Source organism: Euleptes europaea, chromosome 15 (assembly GCF_029931775.1).
Source record: "Euleptes europaea isolate rEulEur1 chromosome 15, rEulEur1.hap1, whole genome shotgun sequence".
Lineage (NCBI taxonomy): Eukaryota > Metazoa > Chordata > Lepidosauria > Squamata > Sphaerodactylidae > Euleptes > Euleptes europaea.
Window position 1 is genome coordinate 47,488,711 of NC_079326.1, and position 21,959 is coordinate 47,510,669.

Below are 21,959 nucleotides of genomic sequence, written 5' to 3' on the forward strand. Positions count from 1 at the left end.
TAGATTAGTGACAATGATATCAGCTGAAGTCCTTTGGCATATTTTCCAAACAAAGAAAAAGAATCCCTAGTGGTAACATAATTAAATCACTACACAGGGGCAGAAAGCAGTAACTTAAGAAAAAAGGATGACTTAGATATAAGTCAGTACGAAATAAGATTCCTACCTGTAGCGGTCTGTAAAGTGCATATTCATCTCGGAAGAGCTGATCGTGATGGCTGACACATTCTAACCACCGGCCATCGACCAAGGCTTGCCCAATCGCGATGGCTTGAGCTCTGGAAACACACAACAGCCCAAACTTCAACCAGCAGGGACAGACAAAAAGGTTTCCTCCTTCAGCTTTAGCAAACTGGACTCCATGAACACCGGGGGGAGGGGCTGTGGTTCAGTGGCAGAGCCTTTGTTTGGCATGCAGGAGGTCCCAGGTTCAATCCCTGGCATCTCCAGTTAAAGGGACTAGGCAGGTAGGTGGTGTGAAAGCAGTCAGTCCAGCACTAACTGCTCCCCCACAGTGAGCTCAACATAAAACAGTGAATAATGATCCGCCAGGCCTATGGTTGAGGATAGCAGCGGTGTATATCATAGCTGGCCTCCATGCCCCTCCCTCTTTTTGTTTCTTTTTCCATCTTACTGATTCTTGGTGGGGTCCTGATTGCCTCCCCCCCACCCCGCTCACTGTGGCCCAGTGTGCTATTAACGTGCGCCAATTGGTTCACACGGTTTCATTGGTTTTACTGTTTAATTTTACTGAATTTTAATTATGCTGTGTTGTACTGAGCCCTGACCTGGATGGTCCAGGCTAGCCTGATCTCGTCAGACCTCAGAAGCTAAGCAGGGTCAGCCCGGTTAGTATTTGTATGGGAGACCGCCAAGGAATACCAGGGTTGCTGTGCAGAGGAAGGCACCGGCAAACCACCTCTGTTAGTCTCTGGCCATGAAAACCCAAAAAGGGGTCGCCATAAGTCGGCTGCGACTTGACGGCATTTTACACACACACACACACACACACGTGTTGTACTGAATTTTTTTATCGAATAGATGTTGGACTGTTAATGATTGTTAGCTGGCCTGAGCCCAGCCTTGGCCGGGAAGAGAGCGGGGTATAAATCTAATAAAATAAATGAATAAATAAATCCCTGAGCGCCGATGGGGAGGGCCACTACAAAATGTTCTCTCCACTAAAATTAAACCGAAGGGAGCTACACATTTCTCATGCTCATCAACGTTTCTCACGTACCGTGTGGTGATGTGGCCATTCCTCATGAGCCAGTTGACCAGCTCCTTTCCCACAATGCAGTTGGGATGCGTCCGCAGCCAATAGCGGTGATCCTGAAACTCCATCCCGCTGCTGTGGTGACAGATTTTCTTCCACAGGTCCTTCAACTGGACTGAGTCCTGTGAAGTACAGATGACTTTTTTTTTAAGATAGCGCATGTTTGAGGGGGGGCTTAAGTGTCTTCAAGGCACCATCTGGTACCAATTATTTACAAATTGTTTTTAGGCATACTGAAGACAAGGTATAGAAACCTTCTTACTCTATGCATCTATTCCTCAGAGTTGCTTTTAAAAATATGACTACAAGCACTTTAAAAAAATGAACTGGTGAACCACCTGGCTTGCAACATTTCTGTCCCGGGATTCTTTAAGTAAAGCAATAAAAAAATGACTCTTCTGGACGTTTTGTCCTCTTGAAACTTAGAGGCAACACTAAAAGAAATTGCAGTTGGTTTGGGGACATAGCAAGCTACATTGAAAACAACTACTTTTTTTAAAAAAATGAACACATGAAGCTGCCTTATACTGGATCAGACCCTTGGTCCATCAAAGTCAGTATTGTCTACTCACACCAGCAGCAGCTCTCCAGGGTCTTAGGAAGGGGTCTTTCACATCACCTACCTGCCTAGTCCCTTTAGCTGGAGATGCTGGGGATTGAACTTGGGACCTTCTGCACGCCAAAGCAGAGGCTCTACCGCTGAGCCACAGCCCCTCCCCATGGATTTAAGTAGCAGTACCCAAAACCACCTCAACCACAATACTTCATAATGGAGGCATTTTAAACGTTCTGCTCAGAGTTTTTGCGCTTGCATGCACACAAGGTTCTCATGCATGGAAGAAAAACTGCAGGGAGATATAATCTACATTAGGCTGCCATATGTAAAACATGTGATTACATTGTTTTATACCATGTACTCCTCTTGGAGTCTCAGTGGAAAAGGCGGACTATAAATGAACGAGAGAAAACAGCAAACACCCTCCGTGCTAACAACATGCTACCTTTAGCTGCAAAGAGTCAGCCATATTTAGGAAACCAGAAACGTTCTGTCTCCAGACCCACCTACAATTAGTTATTGTTTTTTAAAAAGGTAAAGGTCCCCTGTGCAAGCACCAGGTCATTCCTGACCCATGGGGTTACGTCACATCCCGACGTTTACTAGGCAGACTTTGTTTACGGGGTGGTTTGCCAGGGCCTTCCCCAGCCATCTTCCCTTTACCCCCAGCAAGCTGGGTCCTCATTTTACTGGCCTCGGAAGGATGGAAGGCTGAGTTGACCTTGAGCCGGCTACCTGAAACTGACTTCCGTCGGAATCAAGCTCAGGTCGTCAGCAGAGCTTTTGACTGCAGTACTGCAGCTTACCACTCTGCGCCACGGGGCTCCTAGTTATTGTTTAAAGGCCTTTAAAAAAATAAAAAGCAAGCTATGATTTAAGAACAGCTGGCATAGTGCAGTGGCTAAGAGACTGACAGTGCAATCCTAAACGGAGATATACCCTTCTAAGACCACTGAAGTCAGTGGGCTGAGGGAGGCATAACTCTGCTTAGGAGTGCATTCGGAACTACTCATTAGGGGGTCCTTGGTTTGAATGTCCCGTCTGCAAGGAAATCACCAGATAACCCTAAGCAAGCTGCCTTTACAGCTTTCCTCTAAAAAATTTAAGCGTTGGGATAATACTGATCTACCTTACAGAGCTGATACAAGCCTTACAAGATGATGAAATACACGCTTTGAAAACACTGTAGGAACAACCAATGTTACTATGATACAATAAGAGAATAATCGTCACCACCACCTGTAAGGAGATCAAGCACATGGAAACGTCTGCCAAGGTGGGCAATTAAATGAATGTATCATAATACAGGGTTATTAGGACAACTGAGCTCCATGAAGAAAGGACGGGACACAATTAGCAAAAGAAGCACAGCGCAGAAAACGGAAGGACAAGCTTCAAAGGCCAGAAGGGAAATCTTTGGCCTCTTCAGTCTGCTTGGCGTCCCTCCAGGGCATCGGGCGTGCTGCCACATGGAACAGGGTGCAGGACTAGATGGGCCACGGGTCCGATCCAGCAGGGCCCCTCCTTATGTACAAGACGGCCTGGCTCAAAACTCCAAGCCCCCAAAAGGTGCATGGCAGAGACCCGCTTCTCCCAGAAGGGCGCAACAGGGAAACAAGAGCTTGGCTCGTACCAGCAGGATTTTGCGCTCGTCTTCGTTGGCCTCCTTTGCGTAAGTGCGGTTCGCCTGCGGGCTGACTGAGGTCTCGTAGGGGGGCCCCATGGCAGGCCCAGAACGATCCAGAGACAGGTTCGTGATGCTGGATGACCTGGTGGGACAAATGGAACGATGGTCATATTCTGAAACCTTCTCCACCTTTTTTTGGAGAGAAAAAAATTAAACTTTAACAGGACCGCTTAGGATGTTAAGGAGCTTCTCCCTGTCACGGAATCACTCCTGTCGGGTATGCAGCCGTTTTTAAAAACCTATGACTAGAAGCAAGAGCTCTATTCAAATTAATAAAAACATAAGAAAGGCCCTGCTGGATCAGATCCATCAAGTCCAGCAGTCTGTTCACACAGTGGCCAACCAGGTGCCTCTAGGAAGCCCACAAACAAGACAACTGCAGCAGCATTGTCCTCCCTGTGCTCCACAGCACCTAATATAATAGGCATGCTCCTCTGATCCTGGAGATAATAGCTATGCATCATGACTAGTATTCAGTTTGACTATTAGCCACGGATACCCCTCTCCTCCATGAACATGTCCACTCCCCTCTTCAAGCCTTCCAAGTTGGCAGCCATCACCACATCCTGGGGCAGGGAGTTCCACAATTTAACTTAAATTTAACTTTAAATAAAGGCAGTAAAACTGAGCTAGTATTCCCACACGCAATTCTTTTGCCCATCTGTACTCTCAAAACGATAAACGGGAACCTGTTTTAGTGCCTCTTCCCCTTACTTAAATGAGGGGGGAATTGAGACCAGCTTTAAGTCTCGGGCACAATTCTCACCTGTGGAAAGCTCGCACTGGAGTTTATTTACAAACTTTCTACCCTGCCTTTCTGCCCTCACAAGAGCCTGCAAGGCAGCTGACAATTTAAAATATACATAATAAAAATCACATTTAAAAACCATTAAAACCAACTCCCTCCAAACATACATCATTAAAACAGATTCCTTGGGATGGCATGAAGGCCTCAGTTGGGTTCCACTCATGGGGAGGGGGGAGAGCAAGGCCTTGGCTCAAGCCAAACGGCCAAAAGCCAAACAGCTCTTGTCCTTTGGCTCCTAATCCAAGGGATGTAGGCTGGAGTTTGGTGGAAGACCAAGAGAGAGAGAAAGAAGAAGACCTCTTCACTCAGAAGCCTTTCCCCCCCCCACCTTCTGCTGTATTTTTTCCCTTCGTGTTCTAAACTGCTTTGGGTCCCCCAATTGACAAGCAGGATATAAATGATTAAATAAAAATGGAATTGTTAAAAATCACCAAGTATGCCTCCCTACCACCCCACCCCCCGGGTCATATACTCCATCAACTGAGGGGGGTGGGGCCCTGCTGCCTACCTCGGTCAATTATGGAATTTCGACACCACCTGAGATTCTGGGGGTTTATTTTAAATTATAATTTTGCTGTTTTAAATTCAGAAAGTAACTTTTAAACTGCCTGTTTTAATATTGTTGGCGTGTTTTAAATGATGTTAACCCGCCCTGAGCCTGAAGTTGGCTGGGGAGGGCGGGCTACAAATCGCAAAAATAAGAACAAATAAATATGTGAGAAATGCTGACACAGTTGCATCCAACTTCTGAGTCATCACTCAGTACTGCATGCTTCAACCGAAGGTTATCAGAACTCCTGTTTTTGATTATGTTTAAGGAGTGTCTGCTGTGTGCTGTATGTGTTGTTTTATGTTTTTTGGAAAATAAAAATTAATTTAAAAAAAAAAGAACTCCTGTTTCATGGCCAAGAGCATAAAAAGGGTCAGGACATACTAAAGCAGATCTAGAAATCTGGTTTAATACTATGCAAAAAAAGGAAGGTTTGCCTGGCTGGCTGGGAGAGTGTCTAGGTCTTCTGCTGAATGGCCACAGAAATAGTTTTTAAAAAGGGAAAGGTCTTTAGACTGCCAATAATCATGGGAACCTGAAATGCAGAAACTCCGCTTTGCAACAAGACTGTCTGTTTAATAAGCAAGGCCATAAGCGAGACTGGCCAGGCAGAAGGTCACTGTACAAACGTACACCTACCAAGGCAGGTTTGTTCAGCGACATCTATTAAGTTGCACAAGCACAAACATTCCTGGAACGTTTCTTGCTGTACACAAAGCCCCAGGGCCAGCTTTCTGGGAACAGATGCTCGACGCTTCCCCCAGGACTAGCAGCCACATGAGGAATTTCACAGTCCTGACATCTCTGGCGTCATTTTATCCAGCGCTCATCCCGAACTCTGGACTCCATACTGTGTTTGCAGATCTCTTGCCAACTGTTGACTATAACGCAACCTCTTCCAATGAGAAGACGCAACGGCGGGAGGCGGGGCACGGGAGAGGGTCTTTCCACTATCAAGAGGGGTCATTAGAAGAGCTCGCGGGCAGAAGTCACTTGTGTCCACAGTAACTAACGAGACCGGTAGAACACCGCCAGTCTGAATTGGGCCGGCTTACCTATTCCGAGCAGGAGATTTCCCTGCGTCCTCTTGAACGATTCCGAGCCGCGTTGACAAAGGGGTGGGGGAAGATTCTGCATGGATCAAGCTGCAAGTAAATTAAACTACATTTAGCCATCATTTGCACTGCGTTTCAGCATTTAAAGGCAGGTCACCATCATAAAAAACGTCAAGGCGGCCTGGCTAAAATAAGCATTTTTACTTTAGTTATTCAAATAATTTATATTCTTAACTCTGTAAAGTAATCCTCTCTCATCATCATCCCTTTATTGGCGTAAAAACATAATACAGAAGGGTACAAAAGGAATGGAGATATTAAAAAGTGCCCTTTACAGAATAGTTAAAAGACTATTACATTGAATAGCGCTGTTTGTTGATACTGCCATCTAATTAACTGTTTGGCGGGCTTTTAAAACAAACTTTAAAAACTGTGCCACGGTCTCCAATATATGGGGCGAACGATTGTTCAATAAATAGGAAACGTTAAAAGAATCTGAGACATTCTGTCTATTAACCAACAGGGGGCTTAAAAGTTCGTTACTAGATTCTGTGTAGAAACAACAATAAAATAAAGACATGAGCAACCATTTCAATACAATTGTTGCCTCAGGGGCAAAGCCTGTCAGAAAGAGGGATTTTCCGAAATCTGCCTTCGAGTAGCGCAGACGGCAAAACATTAAATCTGGCCAGAGAAATGGCTCTACGTTGAGAAGGATCACACAGGTGAGATAAGTATGGGGAGGGCTGAAAAAAGTCAAAAGATACCCCTACATTTGATGGGGAGCACGTTTTATTAGCAGCGCTATTTAGGTCTTGAAGTCCTATATCTAAGAGTCTGCAATTTATCCTTTGAAAAGCTTCTGTAATCCTCTCTCATAATTAAAGGGCTATGTTGTCAGGTGCTCCAGAAGTATCTTCTCTTCCTGCCAAGGTCTTTCTGTAAACGTGCGAAGCCCAACCATCATCAGTATCCAGAAGGTACAGAAGCTGGGTTTTTGTTGTTGTTGTTTGTTTTTTGTATTTCCACTCCCTCAACAACAACAAAAACATGAATAGGAACTTTTACGGCCAGGATTGCACAGAATTGTTTTTATAAGTGTTTCTTGGGTTAAACTCTAAAAGGAGCAAGATAGGTTTGCATATTCAAGTCATCCAGGATGTGGCCAGTATCAGGACTCCAAACTTGTTCGGGACTCCTTTCACCTCCAGGAATACGGACTCGCAGGGGGGGAGGTGAGAAGGCACCCCTTATAAAAAACTCCACTGCTTATGTATGTGTGAAAAAGGGACGCTCTACATGCTCAAGGATATTCCTCTCTATGATGGATCAACCCCATGCTCCTACTGCAGGGGTCTCAAAACTGCGGCTCCAGAGCCGCATGCGGCTCTTTGGCCCGCTGAGTGCGGCTCTCCGAACTTGGTTCGGAGCCCCTGCTCTTGCGCCTGCTCGTGCCGGCAGCCAGGCTGCGGAGCTGGCGCGCCTGAGAGAGACCGGGCAAGCGGGCGCACTGTCTCTCCCCCCCACACACCGTGGAGAATGGCCGGGTCCCCCTTTCCCTTGCCCTCAATGGTTCCCTTGCCTCCCCTCCCCTCTAGCCGCGTGATTGCTGGGCGGGCGGCTCAGCGATTCCTGCCCCCCCCCCGCCTATCAGCTGTTGGGCGGGCTTCCTTTGGTAGACCTGGCCTCCGGCTGAGTCCCATTGGGAAGCCATGTCTACCCACTGGCTTTCTTGGCGGTAGACCTGGACTCCGAGGAGGGGAAAAAGTCCCCCTTCAGAGGCCAGGTCTACCCATTGGCTTCTAAGGGCCTCCGGAGGCCAGGTCTACTGCCAAGAAAGCCAATGGGTAGACCTGGCCTCCCAATGGGACTCAGCCGGAGGCCAGGTCTACCAATAGGCTTTTATGGCGGTAGACCAGGCCTCCAGACGAGGACTCCGGACGGGGAGGGGGAAATGGCAGGGACTTACAATTTAATTTTTATCAATAAATAAGATTACTATTAAGTATGATATCAAGTTTTATTCAGTGTACCTATAGTTTAATTAAGACTTAAAAATTTAATTAAAGTTTATTAAGTTAATAAACAGTGTACCTACCTATATAGTTTAAGTTTAAGAAAATTGGCTCTCAAAAGAAATCTCAATCGTTGTATTGTTGATATTTGGCTCTTTTGACTAATGAGTTTGCCGACCCCTGCCCTACTGGTTGGAGAAGTATTTCTTCTCTTCACAACCACTAGAGGGAGCTTTACAGCTCCTCTTTAAAGAATTGAGAGACTGTAGGCTCTCCAGGCTCTCAGGCAGGGGTCTTTCACATCACCTATGTGCCTGGTCCCTTTAACTGGAGATGCCGGGGGATTGAACCTGGGATCTTCTGCATGCCAAGCAGATGCTCTACCACTGAGCCATGGTCCCTCCCCCTTTTGAAAGGAGATCAATGGCAACACAGCAGTCACTGTGTTGGATGCTTGCATTTCACTTTGCAAATGATAAAGCGCCTAGTGCAATCTCTGATGCACTTAACACTTTTCAGATAGGACACGAGAAAGAATAATTGTGTGGCTTGATCGATGGACTCAAGCCTTCGAAACCGAAGCAGACTCTTTGTGGATTTACGGCCCCGAAGCTACTTGGTACCTTTGCCAAGTGAGGTCTTCTTCCAGGAAGATGTTGCGGCTCGCTTTCCTGCTAGTGACCGGAGTCCGCGGCTCCCCAGGATCTAGCACCGACACGCAACTGGGAGAATCAGACAGCACGCTCAGGTCTTCTCCAATGGAGTTGCTGTCTGTGGAGTGTGCGTAGCTTAAGGCTATTTTACGACAGTATGTGCAAGCTCTGAGGTCACCTGAAGGACGAAAGAAGAAGAGTTGGTTTTTATATGCCGACTTTCTCTCCCACTTAAGGGAGAATCGTGTGTAGGAGTGGGGAAGACAAATCCAGTTCACCAGATTAGCCTCCGCCACTCATGTAGAGGAGTGGGGAATCAAACCCGGTTCTCCAGTTCAGAGTACAAACCACCGTTCTTAACCACTACACCACGCTGGCTCTCAAGAGGAATAGAATGGGAACGATTTTGGGCCCTGCTTTAATGAAGGGAAAGGTCTAAAAACAAGACTTTCTCCTCAGTAGTTTTTTACACAAACGCACCAACTCCATTTTGCAGACTCTCTCCAAGGACCAATGAAAAAGCTAAATTATGTACATGTTAAAGACAAGGTGTGAAAGAAAAGAAGCTATGCTCTTCCATAGGTAAAGGCAGGTAAAGGCAGTGACGCAGGAAAAAAAACATTTGCATGATTTAATTACTGAACTAAAAAAATGTCCTTTACTTTGCATGGAACCCATAGAGAAGTTCACATGGACACCATAGAGAAGCTCTAAGCTGATCCTGCATTGAGCAGGGGGTTGGACTAGATGGCCTCCATGGACCCTTCCAACTCTATGATTCTCTGATTCTATGACTACAGCTTTCATTTCCAGTGTGAAGAGGCTCAGGACAAGGGTTGTGTTTCAGTCAAAAAGCAGCTCTCTCCTCTCCTTGGAAAGCTGAACGTACGCACACCTTACCTGTGTAACCCATGAATTTCCCAGGGATTTCCTGGTTGCAGCATCGGCTGCAGAAGATCTGTCCGCATAACCGGCAGTGGTGCCGTCGCCGGAAGGTTGTGAATTTCTCGCTACAGTCGTAACACTCTTTGCACTGACTGTCCGGCATCCAGTATTGCTTCAGATCACTGTCCTGCAGAGTGAATCAAGCAATTTCAGCCACGCTGCAAACGCAAGACACCGAACCTCTCCGAAAAGATTAAACAATATCATGCGATGTTAGAAGACCATAATCAGATTACACGTCTTCAGCCACAGACCAAATTGGATTTTGCACAGAAAGAGCCCTTCTCAGGGCGGTTAGCCGCAGAATGTTCTTAGGGCCATCAATGAAAAGTTTGCCATCTGACAGACTGAAGGTCCATCTGTGCAAGAGATTTTTATCACACCTCTGACAATCCGCCTCCCAAAGACCCCTGTGCAAATACAGGTTGAGTATCCCTTATCCCGACATCCGAACTGATCCAAAAATCGGCCCGTTTGAGTCGGCATGCAGGCATTACTCACAGGCCAACAGCAGTGCCACTGATGGTCCAATGTACGCAAAATTATTAAAAATATTGTTTAAAATTACAGCCAGGCTATGGGCATAGGTAAAGGGCAAAGGTGCAAGCACCGGGTCATTCCTGACCCATGGGGTGGCGTCACATCCCGACGTTTACTAGGCAGACTATGTTTACGGGGTGGTTAGCCAGTGCCTTCCCCAGTCATCTTCCCTTTACCCCCAGCAAGCTGGGTTCTCATTTTACTGACCTCGGAAGGATGGGAGGCTGAGTCAACCTTGAGCCAGCTACCTGAAACCGACTTCTGTCGGAATCAAACTCAGGTCGTGGGCAGAGCTTTTGACAGCAGTACCGCAGCTTACCACTCTGGGCCACAGGGCATAAAGTATATATAAAACATAAATGAATTTCATGTTTAGACTTGGGTCCCATCCCCAAGATATCTCCTTATGTATTTGCAAAAATTCCAAAATATCTCAAAATACAGAAAGATTCGAAATACAGACCACTTCTGGTCCCAAGCAGTCCGGATAAGGAATACTCGACCTGTAAATTATGTTAGTGATGTAAACAGATGGCTTCTCTCTCCATTCACTACAGAAACATTTTAAACAGTTGGGGTTTTTTAACCTTGAATGGGAACACCATGTCCCAGTCATAAGAATTTTCCAGACCTACCATTCTGCGAGTTGTCATCATGACTAGGCGATTTGACTCAAATAAAGGCAGCAACAGAAAACACAATACTCAGGAAAAGGAACAAGGTTACCAAACTGGAAAGTCTGAAAATCTGGAGTTAAGGAACTCATTCGTCAATATTCTTCAGTTTCTCCATTCAGACTGCTTTCTACAGAATCCCTGGGCCATCCGATCGCGTTAAAATTTAGGCAGTGCAATACCTGGCTTTTTCCTTCCATGATTTCTTTGAGCCGTTTCAAGACTGTAGTGAGACTTCTGAGTTGAACGGCTGTCCGAGGATCATGACCGCCGAGAGGTGGTTCTTTTCTTCGACTGTCTGAAACGGAAAGGTTGCTGTTTGACATATAAATGATCTTTGCTACCTTTTACAAGGAAGTTTTTTTTTTCAGAACACACACATACACACCACTTACAGCTCTTTTCTGAAGTTCAAAGCAAACACTGAAAAAAGGCTTTTCAAAGTATAGTTTAAATCGGCAAGCCCACTCCAGAGCCAAGCTGCCTCTCCTTGTCAAGAAAGGGTACTTTCTAGTTATTCTGGAAAGAGGCACCTGGCAAAGTAAGTGTTTCACAGAACAAGGGAGACTTGATAGCACAGAATTGCAGAACTGAAAACCCAGCCAGACTATTTCAAGAGAATTTTGCTTCTAAGGAAGCACACTTAGAGATACAGCCTTCAAGTTTGGTCATGAACCACGATTCCGTTAAGTGCCATTATCTTTAACAAGACAAGTAATAACAAAAAAATCAATTCAGGAATATAGCCCCAATTATCTAAAGGCATTTTTTCGCAACACATTTGGAGTGCAGTAAATTGAAAGTGTACACCAGGTCCAATTAATATCACCTCACAGAAAAAAGCTCTCCCCACCGTCCAAGATCAAAGCATTTGATACAGATATGTGAATGGAATATATATATACACACACAAGTAAACCAACTTCCGCCCATTTCATTGAAACTTATTAAATTCTCAGAGGGATGGGGATTATCAATATGATGCCTGTGCTTATCACTGTCAGTAGAATCACAGAGTTGGAAGGGACCACCAGGGTCATCTAGCCCAACCCCCTGCACAATGCAGGAAATTCCCAACTACCTCCTCCCTACACCCCCAGTGACCCCTACTCCATGCCCAGAAGACGGCCAAAAAAATCTTCCAGGATCCCTGGCCAATCTGTCCTGGAGGAAAATTCCTTCCTGACCCCAAATTGGCGATCGGCATTTCCCTGGGTATGTAAGAAAGGGCCACGAGAGCCAAACACTGAAGCAAACCTTCCTGGCCTCCCTCTCATGAACTGCCTAAGTTGACAGATTAAGCCTTGCTGACAGATGGCCATCTAGCCTCTGCTTAAAAACCTCCAAAGACGGAGAGCCCACCACCTCCCGAGGGAGCCTGTTCCACCGAGGAACCGCTCTAACTGTCAGAAAGCCCTTCCTCATGTTTAGCCGGAAACTCTTTTGATTTAATTTCAACCCGTTGGTTCCGGTCCGACCTTCTGGGGCAACAGAAAACAACTTCGCACCATCCTCCATATGACAGACCGTCAAGTTTTTGAAAGTAAAGTAGACCTCACCAACATTAAGGGGAGTTCAACAATATGGAGTTAACTGAGCAACATTCAGGTCCGAGAACCTCTGGGCCGACCAAATCCAAGCCCCTAGCTCTTCCGCAGCCGCAATTTATGGGTTATCGGTTTCTGAAAATATACTGGCTTGGATCCACTGGAGTCTTTCTACAAATAGAAGGCTTTCTGCAGATAGCTCGCAACTTTTTCGCCTCTCCTTCCTGCTGCAGCCCAAAATACCCTCCCCGCCAAAACACCCCAATGGATCCAAGCCCCTCTTTAGATGAAGGACGACAACTCGGGGTCTGGGGAGGGGTTTCCAGCTGTCAGATAGGAGCTGTCGGGATGGGGGTAATACAAAACAGTCCACATCCTAGTATCTATACTTTGAGAAATATTGATTAAAAAGCAGTAGACTCAATGTTATAAAGTTAGGCCAGTATTTACAGGGAAGATAGCAAGAGGGAAACAAAATTTTATATGTCCACTCAGTTAAAACCTGTTTTAGTACATTTTAGATTTTGTATTTGTATTGTGCTGTTTGTGTACGTTATGTATTAGATTTTGTTATATCTGCATGTGTTTATGTTTATGCTTAAATGAAATAAAAATATTATTTAAAAAAACAGTTTACATTATAAAACAAGACTCCCAAATACATTGGGCCTGACAAGGGAAGGATAAACTGCAAATAAGCCAGGGACACGGGGCCCGAGGCATATGTTATCTGTTGGAGAAAGTGCAGAGAAAGCTACAATGGCCAGGTTCTCCCAGCAACTGTGAACCCGGCTGAAAGCGCAAACAGAAAGACAGCGAAGGGCCTGAATAGATTTTGGCTACAGGCAAATTGTTCTGTGAAAAGAAGCCTGAAAAGGGTGGTGGGGAGAGCAGAGCATTTGGCAAATGTTTGTCTTTTTTTATTTATTGTTGAAAACATTTCTACCCTACCCTTCTCTTCTAAGACTCCAGGCAGCAATCTGATCTAAAGCAAGAAGATTAACCATTCCCCGTAGGGTAATTTTCACAGCTCCACTAAAAGTCTGCTTCAGCCGCTAAAGTTATAGAGCTTCAAATGTACCATTTGATGCTCTGGCCATCTCACAAACACACACAACAAATATGTTGTGGGGGGGGAGATACTAAATTAAGCTTAAAGCCAGCCTGTAAAACAGCTTTGGCTAACCACAGCAGATATGAAAAAGCCAAAGAATCACTCACTCAAATGTCTTCGGCTACCAACAGCAGTCATAACAATCTGGAAAACAGCTACCCAGCTTCACTGTTCTCACTCTCCTCGAAAAAAATTCTTTTTTTTAAGGAAAGGGCTGCCTTTTCTACACTTCAAAGTTCCTTACCAGCTGCGCCACTCTCCATCGGACGCGCGCTCTGTTTTGCTCCCTCTTGTATAAGAGGAAACAAAACATGGCTTCTTTGTATGAACTGTTTTCTACATCACTGGTGTCAGCAAAAATGAGAGCGGCTCCAGAAAAAAATGAAAGAATGAATGCTGGCATGTTAACTGTCGATGGGCTTTGGACAGATGAGAAACTATTTTCAGGGCTTAGATTCCTTCCCATGCTCACTGGGAGACCACCACTAGCAAAGATGCCTGGCTACATACATTGCAGTCCTAAGCAAAGCTGCATCTTCTGCAGTGCGCTGAAGCCAATGGGCTTAGAAGGGCATAACTTCATTAGGACAGCGCTGTTAATTGCCTTTAAAAAGCTTTGTGACTTTCTACAGCAGGTTCCTTTCTGAACCTGCAGGGACATTTGTAATTCTAACACAGCATGGTGGGAGCTAGGGTTGCCAGCTCCGGGTTGGGAAATACCTGGAGATTTTTGGGGCGGAGCCTGAAGAGGGCGGGGTTTGGGGAGGGACTTCAATGCCATAGAGTCCAATTGCCAAAGCAGCCATTTTCTCCAGGGGAACTGATCTCTATCAGCTGGAGATCAATTGTAACAGCGGGAGATCTCCAGCCACCACCTGGAGGTTGGCAAACCTAGTGGGAGCAGCAACAAAATGGCTGCCGCAGGAGGAGGAGCCAGCCACAACATGATTGCCACAGAGCATTGCAATTATGCCAATAAAGATATGTCTATATGTGATTGCCACAGCTTAACTTCAGGAACACAGTGCAGATCCTTGTGCTGTGGCGGCAGCTGCTGCCAAAGCAACACTTCAAAAGATCTGCACAGACAATCAAATCTTCAATGGCCAATCAGAAGCCTTGCTGGGCAAAAGCCCTACCTGGCCCCACCCACTTCCTAAAAACACTTGGCGGATGCCAGGAAAGGTGTCGGTGGCCTCCGTGCTGCCCATAGGCAACCATGCTGGGGACCCCTGTTCTACGGCATACTAAAAATCAGCATTTTTTGTCATGCCTTACCTGCCAACTTCATGTTTTCGGGAAAACACTGAATGCAAAGTTTTCAGAGGCATTTATGAAAGAACTGCTATGCCACACTTCTGTGTCGTCTGTTGGGGATACCTCAACGGATTTTTATTCCACACAGTATGCTTGCAGTTTAAGATGACTTTAAACAAATTACTCCAAGTTGTTCACAATCTACTACAGGTTGAGTATCCCACATCCGAGAGGCCGGGCCACACAGATCTAACTCCCAGTCACGCCATCCGTCCTTTCTGAAGTCTGGAGAGGCCGGGCGGCGTAACTGCGAATCAGATCGAACTTCGGCAGCAGGGAGGCACGCTAAACTGAAGGCCGGGCGCATCCCCACCACCACAGCCGAACTTCAGATCCAAAATCAGGAACGGTCCGAACTGCGGACTACTCCTGGCCCCAAGCTGTCCAGCTATGGGATACTCAAACTGTTTGTCTTTACCTGGCTCTCCCTCAAGGAGTTTAGGGAGGTTCTCTCTCACTGTCTCTTCACAACACCCCTGCGAGATAGGCATGAAACAGATTAGGCCAAGAGACAGCAACTGGCCCAAGGTCCATCCAATAAGCTTAGTCCAGCAGCCTAACCATTAAACCACTCGGACTGTCCTCCTCAGCATTTCCAGCTTTTCCTTTTATGCTTTACGTGTCCCAAATCCTTTGCTACTCTCCTCGGGACCCTGTCTTGTCTGCGTCGCCTCCAAAAGCACACAAAGCTTCAGTGTAAATGAATCTTTAAGCCTGTTGATTGGATTAGAGAGCTCTTTTTAGAAAGAGCAACAACTGCATATCACACGATGGAGGGAGGTACTTTTCTAATTTGATTCCCCATGTAAGAGTTAAGACTAAATAGATACAGCTGTAAAATCTGATTGCCTCTTTTAATTAAATTATGGTCATTTGTGCAGTTTTTCTTAAAGAAGTTTGGTAAGTACTGTGCATTCTTGCACATAGCTGATAAAGCATTTGGGGGGGGATGGGGAAGGATAGAAAATCCAGCTTTTGCAAGGCGCTCGGTCTTCCACAAGGTACAAAAGATCCTTCCACAAACCAGTATAGCAGCACTGCTTCTCATTCCCACCTTCCTGGCTCATACTCAGATACTAATTTTTGTTAATATTTAAAAATGCTAAGCTGCAATTTGGCGCAGCGCTCAAGTGTCCAGTGTGGAGGGGCTGGAGAGCAAAGACCAGCTCACCATGTTGTCACGGTTATGCAATTCCTCACTCCCTGCAAAAAGGAACACACGCAGTGCCCAAAGCTAACAGCGCGGAGGCCCAACCGTTGAGAACCATATGAAAATGTGCTAAAAAAATCAAGATAGGTCAGCTGCGACTTGATGGCACTTTACACACACACACACAGGCAAGTAGAGCACCACTCAGCAGGCAGGTACACAAACGCTGCGATTACAAGCCAAGCAGCAATTAAGAGATTCCTTTCCCACCACTAGCCAGTTCTTGACAGCCTATTTCTCACTGTGCCACATCGCTTCCCATGCTAAGCAAATTCATCAGTGAAGGCGCATTTGCAGAACTACCGTGTTAGAAAGGAGGTTTTGACATATGTAAGGATTCTTTTGCAGGGACCCACATCGGCCCCACCTGCTGTGCAAAGTGGTACACCATGTTTAGACACATATTTTTGAGGCAACAAATTGCTCAACTTCTTGAGAACACCACAACTGCAACCAAAGGGGTTTATTCCATGGCAAAAAACCCGCCAACCTGAGTTAAGGTACCAGGGAGGCATTTTCAGATACTTCTTTCACTGACTGCTCTTGGTACGGTAACACACTCAGATCTCACACCTGAACCCCACCAAACTCTGTCCTATTATTCATGCATTCCATCGGCCACCCCTTTCTCAGCAAAACCCTGCCAGTCCCAGCTTCTGCCCACCTCCTTTATTATTTTCTTTCCCTGCATTCCATCCATTGCGGCCGATGCCCAAAAAGACATCGCGCTTTCAAGGTGGCAAACTGGCACAGCTTGTAAAGTTTGCATTTGCACTGGCAACAGCACAACGGTTCCACATGCATACATTTGTGAGTCTTCTGGAGCTTCCAGGGTTCTGGTTAGGAGACAGACTAGATGAAACCAAAGAGAAGAACTGGCAGGGTGGTCGACCCTCCAGGGCCTTTCAAGACTGGTGCTTCAAGCCCAGGGAAGTGTAGGAGAACTAAGCAGGCTCTGAGAAGTAGCTCTGAACTGCACAGAGGCAGGAGAAGTTCATGGTTTCCCCCCGTTTAATGTTCTCACAATTTTGACACGTAGGGCCAAAACCAGAGGTGACCAGGGAAAGACTGACAGGTATTCATTCATTCTTGGGCTCACCAGTTCACAAGTCAGGGAATGGAAACCAAAGCAACAGGAGTGCCCCCTGGTGGCAATTTGTCACTCACACACAATCCCCACATCCTGGGGCAGGGATTCCCACAATTTAACTATGCATTGTGTGAAGAAATACTTCCTTTTATCGATTTTGAATCTCTCACCCTCCAGCTTCAGCAGATGACCCCGCGTTCTAGTATTATGAGAGAGGGAGAAAAGCTTCTCCCTGTCCACTCTCTCCATACCATGCATAATTTTATAGACCTCTAATATGTCTCCCCTTAACCGCCTTCTTTCTAAGCTAAACTGCCCTAAGCGTTTACTTGTGTTGTTGTTTTTTAAAGCAAAGATCTCCTTAAAGCAGGGATGGGGAACGTCCGGGCCGGGGGCCGACATTTTCAGTGGCCCTTGGGAGCTCCAGGGCCCAGCCGCGGCGGCACAGCACAGTGCGGCCCTCCCCAAGGTGGTGTGTGTTGGGGGAGGCGGGGAGCCTGGGGCCCGGTTGCGTGGGGCCGGCATGTGTGTGTGTGGGGGGGGGGGAGGCTTTTCTCTCTTCCTCTTTTTCTGTCACTCTCTCTCCTTTCTCCCCCTCTCTTCCTTGTCTCTTTCTTTGTCTGTCTCCTTCCGTCCTTTTCTCCCCCTCCATTTCTCTGTTTTCCTTCCTTCCTCCCTTCCTTCCCTGAGGATCGGCTGCGGGTTGCGCCCCCCCGGCGCCTCATTTGCTTGGGGCCCACCGCTGGCTGCCCTCCCGCCTGGGAGCGGGCGTGCCCTCCAGGCCTTCTCTGCATGGTCTCCCCTGTGGTTGCCAACCTCCAGGTGGTGGCTGGAGACCTGGCAACCCTAGCCTCTCCCCCCCCCGCGAGATCTACACCTGGTTATGGCCCCCGAATGATGTCATAAATGAGCAAATGGCCCTTGGCAGGAAAAAGGTTCCTCACCCCTGCTTTAAAGCCATCTCTTGAGCTGAACATTGTTTGGAAATGTTTTTGAACCCATGACAGGTAAGCCACAGATGCTACTACTTTTAACGTGCAGGTGTCTTACCTAATGACGCTGAAGACCTTCTCTGCAGCTCCCCAGCAATCTGTTTTTTGTAAGGCACCGGTGATCTTAGGGACTGCGCTCTCAAGGAGTGTTGCGGACTCGGCCAGTTTGCATTCAGAGGCGGCTGGTCACCGTGCCCAGTTTCCGCTCTATCCGCAGAGGGAGCAAGCCGGCCATCGTCTAGAAAAACAGAGCAGAGGTTAGTCTTGATGGATTAAACGCTGGAGCCTAAATTGATTGACAGTGGGTTCTGTGCTCCTCTAGAATCAGCCCCTCCCTTCTGGTGACAGTTACTTGTAACCAATTGACGCTGCCAACTGTCATTCACTCTCAGTATCACTCTGTGTTAGCTCTCTGCCTCACACTCTCTCTAAAGATGTCACAATGTTTCAGCTAAGATGAGGTAAATGTTATAGGAACCTCTCAAGAAAAAAGTTGATTATTTTAAAGGACTTTATAAACAGTTATTAAAAACAGTTCTCTTTCATTTTAAAACGTGTGCTGTTCATTTTCCTCCGCACACATAGTTTTTGGCTGTTTTGAACTCTGCTGCTTGAAACGGGTGGAATATCCTGCACCGAGTGAGTGCTGGGATATTGCCCCACATAAGGGATTGGATAAATTTCCATTTCCCCCCTACAAGTCTTGTACAATCAAAGTTTACAAATGTGAACAAACTGAAACCCAGCTGAATGGTTTCCACTCCTCTCCGAGGATTCGTTTAGGCATGGATTTGTTCACGCAGTCAAGATGCAGATTTAAGAAAGGAAGAAGTAAAGGAAGAAAGACCTCTTTCTTCACCTGGGCGCTTGCCTTCAGGTGGAGAGATTGTAAATAGTACCACAGTACCAGGCAAGCAAAAGTGTACCGTTCATAGCAAGCACGCAAACATTGGGCTCTGGCAACAGAAAATGACAGCATATGCGGTGATGGCCAAATTAACCAGCATGCTGAAAGGAAAAAAGATGGAAGAATTTCAAAAGAAATGGGAATGTTATTTTGAGTATGCTAACTGGAAAGTATAGGATAAGAGGTCCATAGGGTTAAAAACTAAATGAAGATTTAAGAGAATAGGCAATAAATGTGCAGAGAATATATAGAGTTTAAATAAGAGACGAAGTAAGAGTAAAATAGAAGTATTAGATATGTTTATAATGTTAGTAATTAAAGCCTTGGAATTAAGAATTGGAAACAATTAGAGGATGTACTAATTAGCATTGTTAAGCATATATGTTAGGCATTGACTAATTGTGGTATTATTCAAAAATATTAATTGATTTCCCTGGAAGAAGCCCAATTTGTAAAAGAATGGGTGTGTGTATGCTGTAATTTTTCTTTAAAAAAAAACACATTTTTATTAGCATTTTTAAACAAAAAAACATTGGGCTCAACTGCCCTTATTCAACTCTTTGAGGACATCCTGACCATGTAAACAAATGGGACTACTCTAATGACACCAAATAACTGCTAGCTTCTCAAACTACAATGTGAATGAGCCCAGGGGAGCAGAAATCTTTAAACATTTTAAAACTAAGGAGGTTTATTCTGTACGTAGATTGTATATAAACTTTGGACATAGAGGTCAGCAACTGGAATTTTAAAATGACTTTTAAAAATGACTACATAATAGATTGCAAGCCCCCCCTTTTCTAGGTCATGACCACTTATTAGCAATATAAAGGAGAATCTGATTCACACAGATCAACTGTGTAAATAGGGGTGGACTGGTTGTGTAACACTTGTTAGAACAGAACTTTTCAGTCTTTGAACCCAAGACACAATAGCTTCAACAGCACAAATGAATGGAGATGCCGCCTGCAACAGTCTGGCTAATGTTTTCAGAAGATTTCACTAGCCATGTTAACTATTACATGGACTGTACACACGCAACTACTTAAATGCCATTTTCTCCAGTAACCTCCATCTTGCAATGAGCTCTCATGAACACATGAAGCTGCCTTATACTGAACCAGGCCCTCAGTTCATCAAAGTCAGCATTGTCTACTCTGACTGGCAGTGGCTCTCCAGGGTCTCAGGCTGAGGTCTTTCACATCACCGACTTGCCTAGTGCCTTTAACTGGAGATGCCAGGGATTTAACCTGGGACCCTCTGCATGTCAAGCAGATGCTCTACCACTGAGCCATGGCCCCTCCCAGTTCGTCAAACATTTCCTTAGGAAGTCTCCTTATGGAAGAGCTGTTCTTGTTCTTTGCTAGAACGAGATCCCCACAGCATTTATTTACTTAATTTATACCCCAACTTTCTCTACATTGGGGACCCCAAAGCTGTTTACATCCTTCTTTTCCATGTTATCCTTGCAACAAACCTGTGAGGTAGGTTAGGCTGAGAGCACATGAACTTGTAAAGCTGCTAAGGAAACACAACCTCTTCTACAATTCTTTGTGGGGGCAGAAAGAAGAAGAGTTGGTTTTTATATGCCAACTTTTGCTACCTTTTTGAAGGAGTCGCAACCCGACCGACAATCCCCTTCCCTTTCTCTCCCCACAACAGACTCCTTGGGAGGTAGGTGGGGCTGAGAGAGTTTGGAGAGAACCATGACTAGCCCAAGGTCACCCAGCAGGCTTCGTGCGGAGGAGTGGAGAAACAAATCTGGTTCACCAGACTGAAGTCTGCCGCTCATGTGGGGGAGTGGGGAAACCAACCAGATTAGAGCCCACCACTCATGTGGAGGAGCGGGGAATCACCAGAATAGAGTGATTAACCACGCTCTTAACCACTACACCACGCTAGCTACATAAATTTTGTAAATAAATAAAAAAATAACAATCCAATGAACTATGGAATATTCACAGACCCTCAAAAGCTGCGAGCCACACTGCAGTTCCGCCTCCCCCCAGCACACACAAAAACTGAAAGCAAAACCAAGTTTAGAGCTTACCTTTAGAGAAACGGAAGAGATTCACGAAAGAACTGTAAGCGGATTTAAAAGCCGGCTCATCTTGGTCAGGAGTCAAAGGCTTGAAGTGCGTAAGGTGGGAAGGACTACCGCCAGGGGAGGAGGGCGCCTCGCTTGTCGAATCCGGTGTCTGAGAGGGCTTGTCATCTGTGGCCATCTCATGGACCCCCGGGAGACTGGAGATACTCTCACGACGCCTTGTTCGCTCGTCCCAAGGACCGCACAAGACAACATCCAGATCTCAGAAACTCTTCTGGGCCAATCTGATGAGATACCGAAGGAAAAGATGTCCAATTTAGGATCTTCTTTGTGCTAATATGAGATGTTTGCAACATGGATCCAAACCATGTTTTATCACTATCATTATCAGGTAGCAGATACGGGCATAATATTATATAGCATCGCTCTGAAGAGGGGCAAGCAGTTTGACACCATTAAAAGACGTGTGCATGGAATTTTACCACCCCAACACTGAATCCTTCTGTGGCCATTTCCCCTTTGTACAAGTTACATGGGTCAGTACCGAAAGCATCTCCATTATGAGTAATTGGGTTGGATCCAACCAGCTTTTCCACTGGTGATAAAGGGAGGAATCGAACATATTCTATGTGATTGCCCTCTATATGAAACACCTCGTAGAAAATGGTTAAAAAACTGGTTACATCCCAAGTTTTATCTGTCTAATAAAGTTAAATGTCAATTTCTAATGAATGATTCAGCTCCAGAGGTTACTGTGGATGTCGCCAATTTTTTAGTAGAAGTGTTAAATGTCCAAAAACGTACAACCTCTGATATCTGATGTTACTGGCTATGATTTTATCTTATCGGTTTTAAGATTTATGACCATTGTTCGTATAAATTGTAACAATTTATATGCCATTAAAGGTTTATGAATGAATGAAAGGATAAAGGGAGGAGGGTGTTCTCTCTGACCACCAAAAAAGGCTTTGCTGGG

General features: G+C 45.7%; 1 protein-coding gene across 1 annotated transcript in view; it reads right to left on the reverse strand.

Annotated features, from left to right (window-relative positions):
• The window catches only part of PIKFYVE (phosphoinositide kinase, FYVE-type zinc finger containing), a 73,804-nt gene extending 55,586 nt beyond the window's left edge, over window positions 1–18,218 (reverse strand). Inside the window, exons 1-8 of the mRNA XM_056861126.1 lie at window positions 18,088–18,218; window positions 10,942–11,057; window positions 9,501–9,672; window positions 8,571–8,778; window positions 5,933–6,022; window positions 3,466–3,601; window positions 1,241–1,398; window positions 167–278 (exon numbers count right to left, since the gene is read on the reverse strand). Of these exons, the coding sequence (XP_056717104.1) occupies window positions 167–278; window positions 1,241–1,398; window positions 3,466–3,601; window positions 5,933–6,022; window positions 8,571–8,778; window positions 9,501–9,672; window positions 10,942–10,959 (894 nt within the window). The 5' untranslated portion in view covers window positions 10,960–11,057; window positions 18,088–18,218. The remainder of the gene's footprint in view (window positions 1–166; window positions 279–1,240; window positions 1,399–3,465; window positions 3,602–5,932; window positions 6,023–8,570; window positions 8,779–9,500; window positions 9,673–10,941; window positions 11,058–18,087) is intronic.
• Window positions 18,219–21,959: the final 3,741 nt, after the last annotated feature.